This window comes from Scyliorhinus canicula, chromosome 21 (assembly GCF_902713615.1).
Source record: "Scyliorhinus canicula chromosome 21, sScyCan1.1, whole genome shotgun sequence".
NCBI lineage: Eukaryota > Metazoa > Chordata > Chondrichthyes > Carcharhiniformes > Scyliorhinidae > Scyliorhinus > Scyliorhinus canicula.
The window spans coordinates 38,251,187-38,274,102 of NC_052166.1; the positions used below are offsets into that span (position 1 = coordinate 38,251,187).

General features: G+C 46.3%; 1 protein-coding gene across 5 annotated transcripts in view; it reads right to left on the reverse strand.

Annotated features, from left to right (window-relative positions):
* Positions 1 to 22,916, reverse strand: part of whrna (whirlin a) — a 251,445-nt gene that overhangs the window by 132,076 nt on the left and 96,453 nt on the right. For all 5 annotated transcript variants that reach the window (XM_038781827.1, XM_038781825.1, XM_038781826.1 and 2 more), the window contains exons 3-4: positions 20,558 to 20,776; positions 3,329 to 3,454 (exon numbers count right to left, since the gene is read on the reverse strand). In XM_038781827.1, coding sequence (XP_038637755.1) covers positions 3,329 to 3,454; positions 20,558 to 20,776 — 345 coding nt within the window. The remainder of the gene's footprint in view (positions 1 to 3,328; positions 3,455 to 20,557; positions 20,777 to 22,916) is intronic.

Here is a 22,916-nt window from a genome sequence, read left to right on the forward strand (position 1 = left end):
TGGATTATTTGCAGGCTAGTCAGCCTAATCTTGCTGATGGGTGAATTATGGGAAAAAAGGAAAGTTGCCATGGATATTTGTTTAAAAGAAGGTCTGTATGACTAACAGGATTTAATGTTTTGTGGAGGTGGATGGAACATTTGATGTAGTCTACATGCATTTTAGCAAGGCTTCTGTCAATATCACACATGGTCAAAAAAGTAAAGAATCCAAGGGAAAGTGGCAACTTGGACCCAAGACTGGCTCAGTGGCAGGAAGCTAAAGGTAATGATCGATGGTGCAAGTATATAGACGGCTGGACTTCTTCAGTGTGTTTCTGTGAGAGGCTTTTATTAAAATTATCTTAAGATGTCTACCTCCAGAGGCAGACTCATGGCATGGTCACATGACTACAGGAAGCTTGAGGTTTCAATCAGACTGGTTAAAACCCAAACATCCGAAGGCAGTGGTGTGGGGTTCAAAGATTGGGGCAACACCCAGCTCTCTTCCTGCACTGGCGAATGGAGCTCGTTAGTGCAGGAAATGAGCCTAAGTGTGGTCTCGGCAGGGCATTCTTCACCGTGGCCCAGAATGAAGCAAAGTCCTGTTCAATAGTGCGAAAGACCCGACTAAGCGTGCCCAAAACAGGACTCTGTTTCATTTCCAATAAATTGCGCATGTAGACTGCAGGCATATACAAATGGACCAGTCAGCTGAACAGAACTGGGAAATTGAATTCAATCTGCAAAAATTTAATGCATTTGGAGAGGGCAAACAAGACCAGGGGATCATTAATAAATGGTAGGTTACGGAGACGTGTAGAGGAACAGAGGAACCACGAAATGCATGCTTACAGATCCCTAAAGGACCTATTTCCCGTAGCAAAGAGATCAATTAATGAGGAGAGAGCATTGATTTAAAGTAACTGGCAGAAGGATTAGAGGAGAAATGAGGTCACTTTATCTCAACTGGAGGGAAGTGAATTGTAAGGAATTGATTACAAACAGAGCTAGAAAGCTCCACTTGCCAATTTGTGTGTGGAAAATTAATTTTTAGCTCTGCAAATTGACAAACAAAAAGTACTGGTTTGAACTTCATCCCAACTGATGCAAAGTAGGAGGACAGGCAGAAGGAGGGCAATTAAAATGGAGAGGGATTGGATTGGATTGGATTTGTTTATTGTCACGCGTACCGAGGTACAGTGAGAAGTATTTTTCTGCAAGCAGCTCAAAAGATGGAAGAAAAGGGAATTAAACAAAATTCAAGAAAATACATAATAGTGCAACACAAGACACACAATGTTAAAAGATTAGAACGAGTATAAGTTAAATTAAAAGTGGATCTGTTGGGGAGAGCTTGCAGAGAGTCGCCTCGCTCCGGCGCAATCTTGAGGCTGACCTAAAATTCCTGCCTGGTCTGACCACCTGCTGTTTAAAGAACAGGCAACGAGAACACCTACCAATGGCAAGTGGGGTCCTCATTACCTTTCCAGGTAAAGGTTCCACTGATATCAATAGGACCCGGTATGTTACCTTTATTGAGGGAGCTGTGTCAGCATCCTGCCAGACACCTGAGGGGAACTGGATCGTGGGACAAGGAATCTCAGGTTTCATTTTACTTTTAGGTTTTCACGTGGGCAAAAGGGAATATTTGTGCTCTTGCCAATTCCCACCCCTCCAAACATGATTTCCCTCCAGCCTCCCTGCCACAAACTCAATATCTATCTAACTGCTGGGGACCGTTCCCAGGATGGTCTTCTGTCACTTGAATTCCTGCCCTCATCCATCTGCCGGGCAGCGACTTCTATTGGGTTTAACCAGGTATCAGAACGCGGATATGGAATTGAGGCCAGGGAATAGTGGCCTGTCTGGGCCTCAACATGCGAGCATGGTATTATCCCAGACAGAAAAAAAACATGGCCAAGAATCTAGCCAGCTTTCAACTACCACCTGAATGCATGCCTGAACAAAATCCTATTCTTCAATGCAGTTTGGTCAGATTAATTCAATAACAGTAATCTGGTTGATTAGAAATCAGAAAAATCATAATCCATGGTAATTTTCAAAGGGCATGTACTTGAAGAGGACTAACCTTTGCAGGATTATGGGAACAAAGTTGGGGGCAGCACGGTGGCACAGTGGTTAGCACTGCTGCCTCATAGCGCCAGGGACCCGGGTTCAATTCCAGTCTCGGTGACTGTCTGTATAGAGTTTGCACTTTCTCCCCGTGTCTGCGTGGGTTTCCACCGGGTGCTCCGGTTTCCTCCCACCGTCCAACGATGTGCAGGTTAGGTGGATTTGCCACACTAAATTGCCCTTTAGTGTGCAAAGATTAGGTGGGAGTACGGATAAGGGCAAGGGCGTCGGCCTGTGTGGGGGCGCCCTTTCGGAGCGTCGGTGGAGTCTCGATGGGCCAAATGGCCTCCTTCTGTACTGTAGGGATTCTATGATGATTCAATGCTTCTGTAGTTCTAGCTTTAGTAAACTCAAACTACAGTTAGATCATTTTAAACCAGCTCCATTTTTCCAAAGCTATGATTGGAATTAATTAGAGACCAGTTTCAAAGAGACGTGAACAGCCAAATGACCCCCTTCTGTGCTGCATCATTCTCTGGCTTTATGAGCTTCTTGGCGCCTTCTCATATCTCTGTAATCAACTGCTCACAGATGTAGGAACGGATCCCATAGAGGATGGATTGCCTACAGACCTTTCTCCCTCTCAGGGAGGCTGTGTCGACCCCTCACTGTGTCTGACTGTCACACATTACGACAGTGCAGTGTTTATGATGCTAGACTAGTATCCCAGAGATTGGGAAAACGTATCCCACAGCACGGAATTACAAAATTACATCAATAAATCTGGTGGAACAAAACATTCTCTAATTTCTGCATTGTAGTGATTTCCAGCTAACCCATGAATGCCCTTTTGGAGATGAGGCCCTACAGTTTGGTCTCCATGAGCATCCAGATCCATATAACACGGTTGACCCACAATAACCTCTGAAGTGCTCTAACAAACCATCTGAGTCATTGCTAACGAAGGAGGTCCAAGAGTTTCTCCTGGAACTGGAAATGGGAAATAAGTGCAGCCATCCCCTGTGTGTCACACATTTCCTAGCAGTAATTTTTTAAAAATTGACCATAATGTGGGAACTCATAGGCCTGAACCCATGACCTAAAGTCCATCGCAACATCCTTCATCATACTCTGTTCATAAAACCTGCAGTGTTAACATTGTTCTGGGACAAAGGGTTACTGGTGTTTAATTTGAAACATCCAACAGGATCTGTGCAAGCCAACATATAACGATATTCTCTCTTTGAAAAAATGGGTACATAAAATAATGATACCTTCAGGCCTGTAATTTCTGCTGCAGATCCCTGATCCACTCCTGTGATGTAAATTCCTAGCGCGTACTCAGCACCACCTCTGATCATCAAGCCCAGTGACTTCCCATCTTCAAGAACAAGATTTACCTGCACAATCACCAAACAGAAATAGTAACGGACAGGGTGGACATGGAACAAAAGGCGTTTCAGTTACCATTCAGTTACCATCAGCCGTGCTTTACCTGCAGAAAATGTATTGATGGGCTGCTGCCATGTTGTGAAACATGTACGGTAGCATTGTGGATAGCACACTCGCTTCACAGCTCCAGGGTCCCAGGTTCGATTCCGGCTTGGGTCACTGTCTGTGTGGAGTCTGCACATCCTCCCCGTGTGTGCGTGGGTTTCCTCCGGGTGCTCCGGTTTCCTCCCACAGTCCAAGATGTGCAGGTTAGGTGGATTGGCCATGATAAATTGCCCTTAGTGTCCAAAATTGCCCTTGGTGTTGGGTGGGGTTACTGGGTTATGGGGATGGGGTGGAGTTGTTGACCTTGGGTAGGGTGCTCTTTCCAGGAGCCGGTGCAGACTCGATGGACTGAATGGCCTCCTTCTACACTGTAAATTCTATGAAACACATTTTATTGGTGTCTGAACCATTTATGAGATGTGAAAAGATGCACCTTAACATGCTCAAATTCAACATGTTTGAATGGGGGGATATTTATCTGATTGTAAAGCACTATCATTCAGCTTAATGTTCCCCCTAATACCAAGCTTATTCTGTACCATCAAACAAACATCCTGACCAAAGGCCAGAATTTTTGATAATGGGGCAGCGCAATGGTACAGGTGCGGAATGGCGGCATAGTGGTTAGCACTGTTGCTTCACAGCGCCAGTAACCCGGGTTCAATTCCAGCCTTGGGTGACAGTGGAATTTGCACATTCTCCCTCCGCCCCCGTGGGTATCATCTGAATGCTCCGGGTTTCCTCCCACAGTCCAAAGATGTGCAGCTGAGGTGGATTGGCCTTGCTAAATTGCCCCTTAGTGTCCACAAAAAGTTTGGTAGGGTTATGGGGACAGGGTGGGGGTGTGGGCCTAGGTAGGGTGCTCTTTCGGATGGTCCATGCAGACTCGATGGGCCGAATGGTCTGCTTCGGAACTGTAGGGACTCTGTGAGCAAAATAACTCAACTGCAGCGGAACCGACACCTTCAAAAAGCAAAGCCCTGCTCTTTCACTCCAGATCATCCAGCAATGGCTCACTCACCCTTGCTAATCGAGAGCACAGTGCCCAACGATATGTTCTTGCATTTTTGGACCCTTATTCATGCTTTTACCTGACAATTTATTAGCACGTGCTGTAAAAACCACACAGCATGTGCAAATGGCAGTTTCGTCGAGGCCACAGCCAGTACGTGTGAAATGAAACTGGCATGTTGAATAATAAAGGAGCCAGCATTTCATTTCTTAGATGATGAGAGTAATTAAGAGCAGTGTACTTGTACTTCACTGTTTGAGCTCCATGTGTGTTGCAAGATCCACATCAACAGCTGCATAATAAATTAAGCTTATACTCAGCTGGGAATGTTTAGGACAATTATGCAATTAGATTGTGCAATCACTTTTCTTGTTGCTAATAGGCGTACATTATATATAGACGGCAGTTTAGACTGAAGAAGGTATCTTTTATTCCCTTCCCTCGCTTCGTTCACCCAAGGCTGACACCCACACCCACCCCACAATGAATAAAACAATTCACGTAAAGGAGAAGAATCATAACAGCAATCATTACATAAAGGAGGAATGCGTTTAGAATTCAGCTTCTATTGGTGTTCATTGCTTCCTACCGATGATCATATTTTGCTGAAGCTAACTTGAACATTAGGTCTTGTCAGTTTGATTTAGTTCTTCATAGTTTAGACTGACAATCACAATATTAAGTAAATGCTGCACGATAATATGACCACAACTGGTATTTCTATGGTATCTGTACAGTACCAAAAATCTAGAATAATACTTGTAAATGCCTCCTTTCCCTCGTTTATTTAATTTCCAAATGCTACAACTAAAGTGGCAATTTTGATTTCTAGTTTGATTTTACAGTTTTGTAAAATGAGTGACAGAGGGTCGTCGTCCTAAACACGTCTTGTTATTGGATTGGATTGGATTGGATTTGTTTATTGTCACGTGTACCGAGGTACATTGAAAAGTATTTTTCTGCGAGCAGCTCAACAGACCATTAAGTACATGACAAGAAAAGAAAATACATAATAGGGCAACACAAGGTACACAATGTAACTACATCAACACCGGCATCGGGCAAAACATACAGGGGTGTAGTGTTAATCAGGTCAGTTCAGAAGAGGGTCGTTTAGGAGTCTGATAACAGCGGGGAAGAAGTTGTTTTTGAGTCTGTTCGTGTGTGTTCTTAGACTTTTGTATCCAATTATACAATTGGATGTCAAGTATTTAGGGCAACTGATGCAATATCATTTATTCAATGTGTAATATTGGAGGCGCAGGATAATAGGCTGTTGTAACCCCAATGCAGGTCCTGGGATCAGGACAATATGATTTCCCATGACTTCTCCGGAATATGAACTTCACCTTTGGGGGGGTGGGGCGGGGGGGAGTGGGACCTCCCCTTTAAGAGGACGGGGTTTCCCCTCGACACGACGAGCCCCAGCTGTATAAAACCCCGGCCGAGGAGACCCTTAGGGGAGTACAGGAATATTAGAATTGTATTGAAATAAACCTTGTTCGTAATTCCTACCATTGTCTGTGCGTTCTACTTATCGTAATTCCTACGATCGCCAATGCGTTCAACATAAGCAAATGCAGGTTTATTCTCCAACACAGAGAAGGTCACAGCCCCAGCCCAGGACTATCGGCCTGCTGGTCAATATTTAAGGACCAGCTAGTAAGCTCCTATTGGGCGGGTCACCGCCCGCTCAAGAATTCAAATTCCACGAAGTCCACGGGGGGAGGGCGAGATCAATCAGCAATCCTCTGTGGTCTTCCTGAGGGTTAGAACGCCATTCTACTTCGCAAAAACAGCATTACCTCCAGAGTTTTACAACACACATGGGGGGGGAGCTGAGCGACCATTCTGTCCAGCATTCTAGTGGCACCACTCTGGAAAACCTACCTTGCCATCTCATCCCATTTCCCCAGCTCTTCCCGCATATCATTTTCAGTTTTTCTTCTTCAAATATTTACCCACTACACCTTTAAAACCTTAATGGATTCTGCTTACATCACAGATTCCAGCAGAGTATTTCACCTTCCAACATTTCTCGGAATAAATAATAATCCTATTTCTCTTCAATGCTTTGGTGATGAACTGACATTTTTACCCTTGAATTTGACTCACTAACCGGCGGGAATAATTTTTCCCCATTTACCTTATTAAACTCTTCATAATTCTGAACATTTCTATCAAATCTTTGCGCCGAACCAAATTGCTCTTCGAAAGAACTGTCACAGAAGAATCATTAGGCCAAATAGCCTATCTGTGTTGTATTACTCCAAGACAGCACGGTAGCATTGTGGATAGCACAATGGCTTCACAGATCCAGGGTTCCAGGTTCAATTCCCGGCTTGGGTCACTGTCTGTGCGGAGTATGCACATCCCCCCCGTGTTTGCGTGGGTTTCCACCGGGTGCTCCGGTTTCCTCCCACAGTCCAAAGATGTGCAGGTTAGGTGGATTGGCCATGATAAATTGCCCTTAGTGTCCAAAATTGCCCTTAGTGTTGGGTGGGGTTACCGGGTTATGGGGATAGGGTGGAGGTGTTGACCTTGGGTAGGGTGCTCTTTCCAAGAGCCGGTGCAGACTCGATGGGTCGAATGGCCTCCTTCTGCACTGTAAATTCTATGATCTATGCTTCAGGAGAGATAGAGGGGGATGTAAAATGGGTGGAGGAGTATCATTACTGGTTAAGAAGAATATTATAGCCGTACTGTGGGAGGACATCTTGGAAGGCTCATACAATGAGGTAATTTGGGTAGAGCTTAGGAACAGGAAGGGGGAAATCACATTGTTGGGCGTTTATTACAGGCCCCCCAACTGCCAGAGCAGACTATATAGAAAATGCCGTAAACACCAGCAGCAGCTGAGGGACAGAGGAAGAAAGTTAACAAGGGTGATTTTTTTAGCTTGGTGGGTTTAGTTAGGTGGGATATTAATATTATTAAAATCACAAACCCTAATCTGGCCTGGCTCGAACCCAGCCGTTTCCAGCTTTAACGCAAGCAGGATGGGGGAAAGGATATGAACCTGCTTGCAGGAGGCAGTTATCCTATTTAATTATTTAAAGAAATATAGTTTAATAAGTCTGGATGCCTCAGATTCCATGACTTTTCCAGCTGCAATGCGGGCTAGTCAGGTCTTCCGGCCCTTGGGAAACCTCGTAGCTAAAAAGAGGCAAGGACTGCTGCGTGGTAGAAGTAAGTGTTTTTCCAGCACTGCTTGTGGGTCAGGTGTATGGGTCCCCCCGCCATCAAGTAAATCTGCTTCACACTCCATCTGATAGGGCACTTCCACAGGGTCAGAATCCCCATGTGATCAACCTTCCAAGTGTTGGTAAATGGGATTCGAATAGATAGATGTTTGATGGCCAGCACAGAAACAATGGGTCAAAGGGCCTCTTGCTGTGCTGTAAAGCTCTATGACTCTATGATTGCGGACTCCCAATTCTGAGCAAATGTGGAATCCCGCAATCACTGAACCCCAATAATTATTGCTGCTCAGATCACAACCCCGCAACCCTTATCTTTGCCCTATTACTTTTCACAACGCTCTAAATACCTTACTTTTAATAACAATCTTCCTTCGCAGCACCTCAGCAAATGCTTTTTGAAAATCAATCCTTATAATAGCCTTGAAATTCCTATATCAATACAGTTTTATTTCCTCACAAGAACGTCTTTAAATTTTCCAGACATGAATTGCCCATTACATACTTTTGCTGCCTGTTCTTAATTAGCCTGTGCCTTATTAACTGTATATTATCTCTAATTCCATGCTAGAGGGCTCCAGGTGGTAATACCATTCTGAATGACATTTTGCTTCGCCTTACATTAGCACACAGGAGTTGGGTTCATCTTTTGGTGATTTGCCTCCCAAATGCTCATTAGCACTGCCCCTGAAAATTGCTGCATTGCAAATCACAATGGCATGGACATGTCAAAGATATATTTTACTTCATTCCATAGTAGGAGAGAAGAGGGAATAATAGCTGCATAATCAATTTCTGCACATATATAAGCAGAGACATTATTGATGACGTCCTTCCTATCACACTGGAGTTCTGGTTCCCTATCTGCAGAATTTATCTCCATAACATCCAGTTTTGTGGAGCGACACGTGTTGTTTTGCCTCCAAGATGTTGTCCACACCGTGTACACACAATCCTGGTGCTGTCCGCACCGTGTACACAATCCTGGTGCTGTCCGCACTATGTACACACAATCCAGGTGCTGTCCGCACTGTGTACACACAATCCTGGTGCTGTCTGCACCATGTACACACAATCCAGGTGCTGTCCGCACTGTGTACAAACAATCCTGGTGCTGTCCGCACCATGTACACACAATCCAGGTGCTGTCCGCACTGTGTACACACAATCCTGGTGCTGTCCGCACTGTGTACACATAATCCTGGTGCTGTCTGCACCATGTACGGTAGCATGGGCAGCACGATAGCATGGTGGTTAGCATAAATGCTTCACAGCTCCAGGGTCCCAGGTTCGATTCCCGGCTTGGGTCACTGTCTGTGCGGAGTCTGCACGTCCTCCCCGTGTGTGCGTGGGTTTCCTCCGGGTGCTCCGGTTTCCTCCCACAGTCCAAAGATGTGCGGGTTAGGTGGATTGGCCATGCTAAATTGCCCGTAGTGTTCTAAAAAGTAAGGTTAAGGGGGAGTTATTGGGTTACGGGTATAGGGTGGTTACGTGGGTTTGAGTAGGGTGATCATGGCTCGGCACAACATCGAGGACCGAAGGGCCTGTTCTGTGCTGTACTGTTCTATGTTCTATGTACACACAATCCAGGTGCTGTCCGCACTGTGTACACACAATCCTGGTGCTGTCCGCACCATGTACACACAATCCAGGTGCTGTCCGCACTGTGTACACACAATCCTGGTGCTGTCCGCACTGTGTACACACAATCCTGGTGCTGTCCGCACTGTGTACACATAATCCTGATGCTGTCCGCACCGTGCACACACAATCCTGGTGCTGTCCGCACCATGTACACACAATCCAGGTGCTGTCCGCACCGTGCACACACAATCCTGGTGCTGTCCGCACTGTGTACACACAATCCTGGTGCTGTCCGCACTGTGTACACATAATCCTGGTGCTGTCCACACCGTGCACACACAATCCTGGTGCTGTCCGCACCGTGCACACACACCATGCATGCACAATCTTGGTGCTGTAGACACCATGCCCACACAATCCTGGTGTTGTTCACACCATGTACACACAATCCAGGTGCTATCCACACCATGAACACACAATCCTGGTGCTCTACACACTGTACACAGAATCCTGGTGCTGTCCACACCGTGTACACACAATCTTGGTGCTGTCCACACCAGTCATTAGGGTGAGCGTCACCTGGAAATATGCATATAGGCAAATTATGAGGTCAATCCAGGTAAAGCATTGATTAGATATCAGCGATGTCAGTTTGGAGCTCATTGCCCCAGGGAACCCCCTCTCTTAACCTCGCATGCATGTATTCAGCAGTAGGAAGGACTGTCCACAGCACGATGGCTTAGCTGTTGATTGAGTTCCAGGGGCTCTTGCTGCAATTGTCGGAGTGTTTGGTGAGCTCCAGAGTTAGGAACATCAGAAAAGGTGTTGACCGTTTGGCCCATCAAGGCTGCTCTGCCATTCAGTTAAATTGTGGCTGATCATCTACCACAACATCACTGTCTCCATAACCGTTGGATGTAATCAGTCTCCAACAATCTATCGATTTCTGTTTTGAACGTGCTCAATGATTGAGCTTCCACACTCTGGGGTAGAGAATTCCAAAGGTTCACCACCCTTTGAATGGAGATATTCCTCCTCCTCTGTCTCAAATGGCCGGCCCCTTAGTTTAACATTATGTCTGCTGGTTTTAGACTCATCAACCAGGGGAAACACATTATGATTCTCCATCCCGGCGCTCCAGTTCTCTGGTGTGGCAACCCCCCCTCCCCCAGCAGGCAGCAGGATTATCCGTCATGCCAGCCAGCCAATGAGGTTTCCCATTGTGGGCAGCCCCATGCCGACGGGAAATCCCTGGGCGTGGGTACACTGCAGGCATAACGGAGAATCCCGACAGCGGCGAATCCAGCCCACATCTACATACATCATGTCACGCCTTGTAAGAATTTTGAAAGTTTCAATGAGGTCACACCTCATTCTTTAAAATTCTAGTTATTTTGTTAATATAAATCTTTTTCTCTCTCTTTATTATGAAACTCCAGTGAGCAGAACCCCCCAATGCTGAAAATAAGCAAGGTAATGCCTGGACAATAGTGTCATTTCCAGGAAAGTACAAGAGCACATTCACTCCACTGAATGGAATTTTTACCCATTTAATAAATCCTTAACAATATTAGCATCAGCCCAACAGTCTAAGTTATAATTCTTTGAGAGAACGAAACGGCAAACAGAATGAAAGGCCAATATTTTATTCTCGCAAGATAGTCGGCACCATCAGAGACTTGCTCCTTTTAAAAATGGATTGTGGATGTCGCTGGCTCGGTCAGTATTTATTTCCCATCCCCTAATGACCCTTGGGAAGGTGGTAGTGAGTTGCCTTCTTGTGCCACTGCAGTGCAAACGGTGTAGGTGCACCCAGGGTGCTGTCATTGCAGTAGTGAGTACGATCGCTGGGTTGCTTAAACCCTGTTGTGGCAGTCGATACTATCTCCCTTTTCCCTCCTGCGATTTTCTGATGATTCATTGCAGTGTCCCTCCTGACTTCAGAACCACATTTTAATGAAGAGTCCAATGTGGATAATAACATTAACGATTTCAAGGTTAAACTTCAGTGTAAACAAAAAGAAAATGAAAATTCCAAGCCTAGACTTTTTTTTTCCAAAAGCTAAAGCATCTTCACTATGGTAACCATGAATATTTCATCACTGGTACAGTATTTTATTTCTAACTCATTGAGTTTATCATTTTTCCAGTATAATAAGTCCCTAATGCTGTTACTCCTCACAGATATTGGCAGATGAGTGTTGAGCTGTTCTTATTTGCATTAGAATTAGGAGGCACACTAGACTCATAAAAATATAAAGGCAACAATATCCAAACCAATAATTAAGAAAAATAGGGTATAATTTCTTTGTGAGAAGTGTAATAAATATTGGCAGTTCTTCTGAAAGGTATACCAGGGGGAATACTCACATCATAAGAATTCTGTCTGCTTGAATGGGTCAGAATGCTATGGTAACCTTTTATTTATTCAAACCAGGGAAAATGGGAGTTTTGGCATCCTGTACTTTCACACAACCTCGCACATAATGTTTCAGTCCTGGGACTTGGAGGCAGAGCAGGAGAAAGAGCACGAGGGCGCCAGTGTTTTTGTTGTGATGTGCGAGGTGGCTGACATGATTAATCAATGTTTAACCACTATATATTTAACTGGCTTCAAACTAAGCTACTGAAATGCTTTTGTGACATAGAGCCAAGCAGGTTGGTTCTTAACCTGAAATCCTTCCAAAACACCTATGGCTGTTGGTCAGGGCGGGAGAGTCCCCTGGGTCAGTCAAAACCAAGTGGTTACTACAGCGCAACACCTTCCCCATATTAAAAGACTCCACACACAGGTTCTTGCCATGTCTATAGTCCGCGACAAGCGACCTTCTCACTCTGAGGGACTACCAGAAGAAGAAGCTATTGAAAAATCTACATTCTAGAACGCCTGTTTGCCTGATCTGCATTGTAAACTTGGTCCTCACAAAAACGTACCCCATGAACTAAGCACTTCAGAGATCTGGGGGTGCAGATTGACAAAGCCACACAATGGCACAGTGGTTAACACTGCTGCCTCACAACACCAGGGTCCCGGGTTCAATTTCAGCCTTGGGTGACCGTGCGGAGTTTGCACGTTCTCCCCGTGTCTGCGTGGGCTTCCTCCAAGTGCTCCACTTGCCTCCCATAGTCCAAGGATGTGCAGGTTAGGTGGTTTGGCTGTGGCAAATTGCCCCTTAGTGTCCACAGTGTAGTGTAGGTTATGTTACGGGGATGAGGTGGGACCTAGGTAGGGTGCTCTTTCAGAAGGTCGGTGCAGACTCGATGGGTCAAATGGCCTCCTTCTGCACTTTAGGAATTCTATGATTCTAAAGGCAAGGCCAAGTGTCCACAGGGGTACTGCTGGAGTTTATCCAGTCAAAATTGCATAGATAATTCCCACTTAGCAGTTGAGACTACCCTATCCATTAGGATTGTGCTTTACAGTGAGATCTAGATCCAAGTGGGAATTATTTCAGCCTTAAATTTCAGATCACCCAGTTCAGACTCCGTTGAGAGGTCGACTGCCTGGGAAAATCGTGGCGTAGTAGTATTGTCAATGGATATCAATCCAGGGACCCAAGGTAGTGCCCTGAGGATCCAGGTTTGAACCCCACTACAGCAGGTAGAAAATCTGGAATTAGAAAGTCTACTAATGACCATGAAACCAGGGAATCTGTCATCCTTATCTGGTCTGGCCTACATGTGACTCCAGATCTGGAGTAATACGGGTGATTCTTAAATGCCCTCTGAAATGGCAGAGCAAGCCATTCAGTACAAGGACAATTAGGGATGTTAATAAACCCAGCCAGTGATACCTAGATCCCATGAATGAATTTTTAAAAATCATTATCAGGCATGGCATATTTCAGAGCTCCCTGGTTCATGTGCCAGGTTCCAAGTTTAATATGAGAATTAACTCTGTTCTGAGATTCCTTGAGCAGACTTATCATCTTGGAATGACCTTGACTTCAAAGAGAACATTCATACCCAACACCCTTCCCTCAAATAGCATGGTTCCCGTTGGTCATTAGGCAATCGACAAAGAGGGATATGAATGCTCAAGGAGTTTGTGGTGATTCTCCCTTTAAAAGGATAGCACAGCAAAATATTGGTAACATTTCCTGTTCAACTGATTGGGACTCAATTGGTAACCTTCCCCCTGCAGCCCCCCCCCCCCCCCCCCCCCCCCCCACGCCCCCCCAGCCCGGGGATGGAATCCCCTCTTTAGCAGGAAGAATTTTAGAGATTAGGTGCAGCCATGTGGCTGTTGCTGCTGCACAATTTTTCTTATCAATAAATCCTTTTATGTTTCTCATGAAGTCTGTGAAAGAGTATCTTTACCTCTGGCGACGAGGATAAAATTACCATGATACTGTCTCTGGCCCGATGCATGTGCGTATCATGTTGCAGCCGAAATCTAACAAACAAGTTCTCACCAGAATGCCTCTCTTTGTGCGAATAGGCCCACTTGTGATATTGAGTTATTGCCAGACCCTGAGTAATGTAGAATCTGAAAAGATTGGCAGTTACAAACTGCATGGGCAATAAAGAAAACACAGCAAGACCCCTGGGTCAGAATCCACAAGGAGGGTGAGCAAAATGCAGAAACATCCCTCCACTTACATTGTAGACTAAGTGCTGAGGCCGTCGCTGAGTGCTGAGTGTGTTGGAGAGGCTGAGCAACAGATGCAGAGCAAATCTGAATTGGCCGGTACAGTCAAAAGTTCAGAAGCGTATAGAGAAAAACAACAAGACAAAATAAACCTGTGAAGCAAGAGCTATGGCCTTAAGTTAAAAAAAAACTGGGTTGCTGCAAAGTATTTAATTAAAAAGAAATGAAAAAACAGAAAGCAGTGCTTTAAGTATTATAAAAAGCCCCATGTGGCTCACATGTCCAAGCCATCTCAAGTGCTGTTGGTTGAGCATGGCGTACATGCCGGGGATATTAACTACCTCGAGGACTTTGGGAGAATAAGAACTTGGAAGAAGGGAAGCTTGGCAATGAGAAATTACCTGAAGAGGTAAAACAGTGGGTGCGATTTAACGGAAATGAAGCAGAGTCCTGCATTGAGTGCATTTCCCGACGTTGACAGCACCAAGAATGACCCCTCTATTAAACGCGACTCTGCTTCATTATGGAGCCTCAGCTAGGATGCCACCCTGCCCAGGCCAACCACTAGGGGCCTCCACTCACCAGCGAGAACCCCCAAGCCTTGTTCTGCCTGGTCCACGTTTGTGGAGACCTGTGCTAAATGGCACCCAACTGGGTCTCCTCGGCGAGGGGATTCGATTCAAGGCGCTGGTTAGATCCAGTGAGTGCATATTCAAGTGTGCCTAACTGCAAATTTAGATCCCGCCCATTGTGGGCAGGTCCAGATCAGGACATCATAAGGGATCCCGTCAGATCTCGCGAGGTGTGGCGAGCCTGATAAATCTCTCGAGAGATGAGAGCCGTTAGATCGCGCCCATTAAAATTAACAGCAGAATCAGCAATTCAGACGGAGAAGGAAACTCCTGTTATGTGGCAGAACAAGATTGCTCAAATGGTCACGTAAATGGAAATGTACAAGAACCCATAGGATAAAACGGTTGATGAAAAAGATACCAAGGTGAAATGTTGTAAAGAGAAGAAACTTTATCGCATGACCTCAGTACCAGAAACAGAGTAAAAATTATTTTTAAAATATTTAATATGACATGGTGTCATAATATGAAACTTTGGTTATGCATCAGGTTGGATCAGAGAATCCCTACAATGCAGAAGGAGTCCATCCGGCCCATCGAGCCTGCGCTGACTCTCTGAAAGAGCACCATACCTATGCTCAATCCCTCACCTGTAACCCAGTAATCCCACCTAGGGACAATTTAGCATGGCCATAACCTGCACATCTTTGGACTGTGGGAGGAAACCGGAGCACCCGGAGGAAATACGGGGAGTATGTGCAAACCCCACACAGACCACCCAAGGCTGGAATCGAACACAGGTCCCTGGCGCTGTGAGGCAGCAGTGCTAACGACTGTGCCACTGTGCCGTAGATCCCCGGAATTATTGTCTCTAAGAGCAGGACGCCTGCCTTACCAAGTGGACATTGAGGGATGGATCATTTGTTAACATGTGGATCACTTAAGGACTAGAGAGATGTTCCAGCAGTCAGTGTTGCCATCAAGAAATGTTTTCGAACCAATCCGCACTCAAGTACCTGACCAACCTGTTATAGACATAAATGATGTCTCTGTGGAAGCAAGTAATAATGAACTGCCTCTGCCAGAAGAGGTAACTGTTATTGCAGTTCCTGGTAATGTCGATCCTGAGGTAGCATTTCAGACTACAAAATAATGCCGCTCTACAAGAAACAGAAAAAACCCTTAAAGACTTAAATTATGATTGTCCAACTCTTGTGTATAAGGGTTAGTTAGAATTTAGGACTGCGTAACCTACTTATTGAAGATTGTATGAAGGATTTCAAGGTGGAAGGATGTGGTGACTTGTGATTGTCCCTTTAAAGGCAACACAGCTGAGATAGGGTCACACGGCCAGCTTGACCAACAGGGGTGGGTAATCACCCTAGGGGGTGGAGTCCTCTCTTAGGTAGGAGACGTGTAGGGGATTAGGTGCAGTAGTGTGGCTGCTGTACTGCTGTAAAATTCTTTGTATTAATAAATCCCATGGTGTTGCGAATGAGGTCTGTGAAAGTGTATTATTACACAGCTGGTGCCAGGAACTCCTCAAATAAAACACAGTGGGTGAGGGATAGGACACAGAAAATTAACTGAAAAATTATTGCGGACACAGAGCTGGAGGAATGCTGGAAATGAGCAAACCGAGAGCACAAAGCTGTTTTGGAATTCTTGACCGGTGGGAAAGCAAAATCAGAATTAACACTGAATTCAAGAGCGATGGAGAGGTGTACTCCTCAAACCTCTGACCAGCTTTCCTTTCGTTCAGAAACCAATTGCTTAGAATCAAAGAAGGCTACAGCGCAGAAGGAGGCCATTTGGCCCACCGTGTCCATTCCAGCTCTCTGGAAAAGCAACTGAGTTGGTCTTATTTTCCCGCCGTTTTCTCAATAGCCCCTTCAGCTAATCATCCAATTCAAATTTTAAAGTGATGATTGAATTTGCTGCCGCCACACTCTGAGATATATTCCAGATCCTAAGCACACACTGCATCAGGAAGAGCTTTTCCTTATGCTGCTCTTGATTCTTTTCCAATCAGATTAAATTGGAGTCAATTGGTTCTCGTCACATCTCCATTCTGTCAGAACAATTGAATGAACGAAAAATCTCCTCAGAACAGCTCCAAGTTTTGGGTGTCCAACCTCACCTCTGTAGTTTGACAGCCACAATCCTTTATACTCATTTTTATAAAATCTTGATTCCTCTTTAATCCATTATGTTCACCTTTCCTAGCCCCTTGAGTTTTCTTTCACCACATTTTAATGTTTTTTTTCTGGCCAATGCATGCGCTGAGTGCATTCCAATCTTTCAAGCATGTGTTTTCACTGCACTTACCTCTCTTTTAGGTGGTCAATGTTTTCAAACATTGGGGTATGAATGGATGAAAGCTGCAGATGGTTTTTACAACCTGTCAGTCACAGACCACTACTTGAAAGCTAAGAATGGCTTGCAGATAGTGGATCTGTGGGAACCATATGCAGGCCCAGCTGCTAGCCTTCTGGGAATGGACACGTGGACAAGATAACTATTTCAGCTGTAATGCTTTCCACTGCACCTGTCTGCACCTGTCTGGACCAGGGCAGCACGGTAGCATTGTGGATAGCACAGTCGCTTCACAGCTCCAGGGTCCCAGGTTCGATTCCCGGCTTGGGTCACTGTCTGTGCGGAGTCTGCACATCCTCCCCGTGTGTGCGTGGGTTTCCTCCGGGTGCTCCGGTTTCCTCCCACAGTACAAAGATGTGCAGGTTAGGTGGATTGGCCATGATAAATTGCCCTTAATGTCCAAAATTGCCCTTAGTGTTGGTGGGGTTACTGGGTTATGGGGATAGGGTGGAGGTGTTAACCTTGGGTAGGGTGCTCTTTCCAAGAGCCGGGGCAGACTCGATGGGCCGAATGGCCTCCTTCTGCACTGTAAATTCTATGACTACTCCCTAGCTTCCAGGCAGAGGTCTCCTTTCTGGGGATTTGTTTGTGAGGAAGGTGGGGGGTTACGGAGAGGGAGGGAGCTGTGTGTGGGGGTGGGGGGGGGGGGAGGTCTGTGTGGAGGTCTCCTTATTACAGGGATCCCCTTGGGGGATCCACCTATCGCAGAGGTCCCCAGGGGGGCCCTGGGGTGTCTCCCTATTACAAGGGCCCCTGGGGGAGTCCCCATATTACAGGAGCCCCTGGGGGGGGGGCATATTACAGGGCTCCCTGGGAGCAGTCGCGTCAACCCCCATACCTGGGAGTGGGGGGGCACCCAGGTAACCAGGGTTGGGCATCTGACATAGGGTGGGTAGTGGGGAGGGGTAGTCATGGCTGATTTGTGCTGTTGGGGGGGGATCCTGGGCCGATTTGCTGTGCCAAACGAGGTCGGGGGAGGGCCAGCCACGGGACCTCACCATCTCGCCATCGAGTCACCCGCACAAGATGGCGGCCCGATAACGAGATCCCCTGGGATTCCCTCATATTCCACGCCGTGCATGAATTTACATGCCGTGGAACACTAAATTGTATCCAGCTTTATGACCGCAAGGGAATCATTAAACTGGTGCAATTCAGCTCCAGCGGGAAAACATAGGATGGGTTTCTCCGTTGCCCAACGACGATATCGTAACCGCCGATCGGGCGGAGAATCCCTTCCGACATCCAAATCGGGGGCAGTACAGGTTTAACACTGGTTTCCGAGTCTCCACCCTCCGAAATGGCGTCATCGTGTTGTGTGTCACACGCCGTTGGAACGGCATTAGCGCATCATCGGAAGGCTCTCCTCCGATGCTCTGTACCCGATGTGCCGAATTCCCAACCACGTGGTTGATGTGGGGTCTGAGCGGTCGGGGACCCAGTGTGGCGGCTGCAGACTGTGTCCAGCGATTCCACAGTCGGCCGGGAGCCGTGCTGCTGACTGGGGAGGTGGCTTCGGCGAAAGCTGGTGGGATTGGTGGGGGGTGGCCAGGGGGTGGCCTGTGGGATGTATTGAGCAGGTCGGGTCCACGCATGGCCGGTGCCATGTTGTACGGCACAGCGCGGGAGCTGGGGGTTTCACCCGGCGCCGCTGCTAACATCTCACCAGTCCCGAAATCGGTGAGAGGGCACTGTCGAGTTTGGCGTTATAAACCACTTAGCCACTGAAACGGGGAATCCAGCCCTGAGACCTCCAAATGGAAAATCCAGACCTTTAACTTTGTGGTCAAATGCAGGTCTATGGGGCCAAGGCAGCCCCTGCTTCATTGCCAAAATAACCATTACCTATTTTGTAAAACTGGGCAATGAAGACCGATGGGTCATTAAACTGTAAGGAGCCAACAAATTAAGCCTGATCTTGTAGTAAGCTGGTGTCCACACACACTAGATTCCAAATATACCAATTTCTAGAAATGATCAGTGAGTTTTTTGGTTTGAATGAAAAACCACCTCAATCCTCATTATACAGCTTTCAAATGTCCACATTGCAAACTGGGAAACAATCACTGGACAGCGAGGAGGAGCAAGAATGTTTACTAATTTATTGCTTTCTTTACCGTGGGTTCTGAGGCCAATTACAATATCTTTAATGCTGCCTGACAAAGACCATCGGTAAAACACCCAGAGGACCAAATCCATGATCATCCTGATCTGTGTGGTTCAGCCATTACCTGGCTATAAAACACAGCATTCAGACAAACCTAGGGAAAGGAGGCCAATGCTGCATTCTATCTGTGACTTTAATGTTGTCTTCAACTTCAAAAAACCACTTCCGAGTGCAATGATGTGATTTCTGCCCCCTCCCCAATTTTCTATACAGTCCAACTGAGGCTTTTAAATTCAAGGCAAGTCACAAGGCACTGTACTCCTCTTAAAGAGCTGGCGATGTGGGCCTCAATTTTTAGGATAGCAGGGGCCTGGCCCTACCCTACCCAAAGAGTCTGTGGGGAACATATCCCCACCAACCTCCACAGTCCTGCTGCCATTTAATGCGCTAATGAACTTTGCTGACATAAGGTGGGATGTCTGCCACTTTGTCAGGAGGAAGTCCCACGTTGGAGAGTTGCCGGCCAACCAGATTGTAGTGGCCAGAAGAGGCACTGCACAGAGCTGTCGAAGCCTATGTCCCGGGAACCTGAGGTCCAGTTAATCATCTGGGGTTCCAGGGCGGGGAAATGAGGTCCAGAGGTCAATTGGTCTTGGGGGGGCCTCTGAAGGAGGCATCTTCCCAACTTGCCTGGGATCAACCTTTCTTCATTTCTGGGTATCGATAAATTGAAAGATTAATTCTAGTTTAAAGATAGTGGAAAAATCTGCAATGCAGAGTCTTGTGGCAAAAGAAAGCAACCAGCAAAGTTAGCTTGAAGTATTGAGAAATTAGAATTAATTTTTCAATTTCTGTTCCCTCAAGAAATTCAAACTGAGATTAAGTCTTACCCTCACTGCACACAGCAAATGATGAAATTGTTTTATTTGTTTCCAAGTAGTGCAGGCCTAACTAGCTGTGCCTTACTTTAGCTATCTTCTCTCAGGCACCTGCATCACATACAAAAACCAGAACAAGAAACTAAGGTGTCCACTGTCAAGAGATAAAAATGGCATTTTAGCTTGGAGAGAGGCTGCAACTGAGGAGAACTAAAGTAAATTCCAGAGAACTGTGGCATACGTTCTGCCGGTCCCAACGGAAGTAAATAACGTTAAGGTTGATGTACATTATCAGGAAAAGTTTTGGGGGAAGTAAGGACAAAAACTGAGGCAAGGAGTTTCTGGTCCAGAACAGAAAGCTTGGAGACTTAGCCAAAAGTCCATTGTCTTTCAGCAGGACTGGGAAGTTCCATCCTGAGTGTACAACATACATAGTTGGAACCTATAGTTGTAAATTTAAGACTAATTGCTTTGTTTAATTCTTTCAAGTACAATAAAGTTTGTGTTTTTGTTTAAAGACATGAAATCTTCTGGCATGGTTCTATTGGTTAAAAAATTGGAAGTTCTGATTTCTCTTTAAACGTTAACGGTCCCAATCATGACATTACACATTATTCACTTTTGTATATGCACTCCTTCAGAAATAAAACTTTCCACTGGATGTAACGGAAGACTAAACGCATTACCTTCTTCTCATCCACATCTCGGAGTAGCTGAAGATTGCTTTTCTTTTCACTCTCCTTCCGCTGTAGCATGTTGCCCCTCTGCTGGAGCAGATCGGGCGGCGGTGAAACATTTCGGCCCAGCGGGTCCACCCAGGTGTAGACATGATTGGTTACGTAGCCTCCTGGGATACGGCCAACTGAGCGTACATACAGAACCAACTTTTTGGAACCTTTCAGCACCTGGGGAAGAACAGATGTAATCGGGAAGATTTATACATTTCTGGCATACTACACAAGGATGCACCACTGCCCCCAAATTATAAATAATGGATTGGGTGAAACTGCATATTATTGACAATTACACATAGACCGCAAACAGAAAGGTGAGGACGGAGCAAGGCGCTCCGTTCATTTCATTTCCTCAAAGAGCGAGAAGGGAGCCGGGAGTTTACAGAGAGTGCAGCTGACTGGGAGCAGAGTCGGAGGGCGGAGTTCCAGTTGGTCCACAGGGCAGCTACATTCTGTACGGTAAGAGGGGATGGAGGCTAGGGCAGTTGCATGCTCCTCCCATAGGATGTGGGTGGTGAGAGATACCACCGGTGTTGCTGAATATACCTGCAGGAAGTGCAACCAACTCCAGCTCCTCAGAGACCGTATTAGGGAACTGGAGCTGGATCTGGATGAACTTTGGATCATCCGGGAGGCAGAGGGGGTAATAGAGAAGAGTTACAGGGAGGTAGCCACGCACAGGGTACAGGACAAGAGTAGCTGGGTTACAGTCAGGGGAAGGAAAACGAACGGACAGACAGTGCAGGGATCCCTCGTGGCCGTTCCCCTTCAAAACAAGTATACCATTTTGGATGCTGTTGGGGGGGGGATGACCTACCGAAGGCCCTAGCGGCCAGGTCTCTGGCACGGAGTCTGGCTCTGTGTCTCAAAAGGGAACGGGGGAGAATAGAAAAGCAATAGTGATAGGAGACTCAATGGTTAGGGGAATGGATAGGAGATCTGTGGTCGCGATCGAGGCTCCCGGAAGGTATGTTGCCTCCCGGGTTCCAGAGCCAGGGATGTCTCGGATCGAGTCTACAGGATTCTTAAAGGGGAGGGTGAGCAACCAGAAGTTGTGGTGCACATAGGCACCAACGACATAGCTAAGAAAAGGGATGAGGACCTAAAAAGTGATTTTAGGGAGTTAGGTTGGAAGCTAAAAGAGCAGGACAAGCAGAGTAGTGATCTCAGGATTGCTACCAGTGCCACGTGCAAGTGAGGCAAGGAACAGAAAATTAGTGCAGCTGAACACGTGGCTACAGGGCTGGTGCAGGAGGGAAGGCTTCAGATGTATGGATCATTGGGGAAGGTGGGACATGTACATGAAGGACGGATTGCACCTAAACTGGAGGGGCACCAATATCCTGGGTGGGAGGTTTGCTAGAGCTCATCAGGAGGGTTTAAACTAGTTTGGCAGTGGGATGGGAACCAGAGCTATGGATCAGAGGATAGGGTAGCTGTTGAACAGGCAGAAATAGTATGCAGCAAGTCTGTGAAGAAGGATAGACAGTTGATAGGGCAAAGTTGCACTCAGTGGAATGGGTTAAAGTGTGTCTGTTTCAATGCAAGGAGTGTCAGGAATAAGGGAGATGAGCTTAGAGATGGATCAGTACTTGGAACTACAATGTGGCCATTACGGGGACATGGATTTCATAGGGGCATGAATGGTTGTTAGATGTTCCGGGGTTTAGATATTTTCAAAAGAATAGGGAGGGAGGTAAACGAGGGGAAGGGGGGGGGGGGGGAGCGCGACACTGTTAATTAGGGAGTGCACCACAGCTGCAGAAAAGGAGGTAGTTGAGGAGAATTTGTCTACTGAGTCAGTATGGGTGGAAGTCAGAAACAAGAATGGAGCAGTCACTTTATTGGGACCCCCCAATAGCAGCAGAGAGATAGAGGAACAGATTGGGCGGCAGATCTTGGAAAAGTGCAGAAGTAACAGAGTTGTTGTCATGGGTGACTTCAACTTCCCTAATATTAACTGGAACCTCCTTAGTGCAAATGGTTTGGATGGAGCAGATTTTGTCAGGTGTGTACAGAAGGATTCCTGACTCAATATGTAGATAGGCCGACTAGGGGGGAGGCCATATTGGACTTGGTGCTTGGCAACGAACCAGACCAGGTGTCAGATGTCTCAGTGGGAGAGCTTTTTGGTGACAGTGACGACAACTCCTTGACCTTTACCATAGTCATGGAGAGGGATAGGAACACACAGTATGGGAAGGTATTTAATTGAGGGAGGGGAAATTATACTGATATTAGACAGGAGCTGAGGAGCATAAAGTGGGAACAATTGTGCTTGGGGAAATGCACAACAGTAATGTGGAGATTG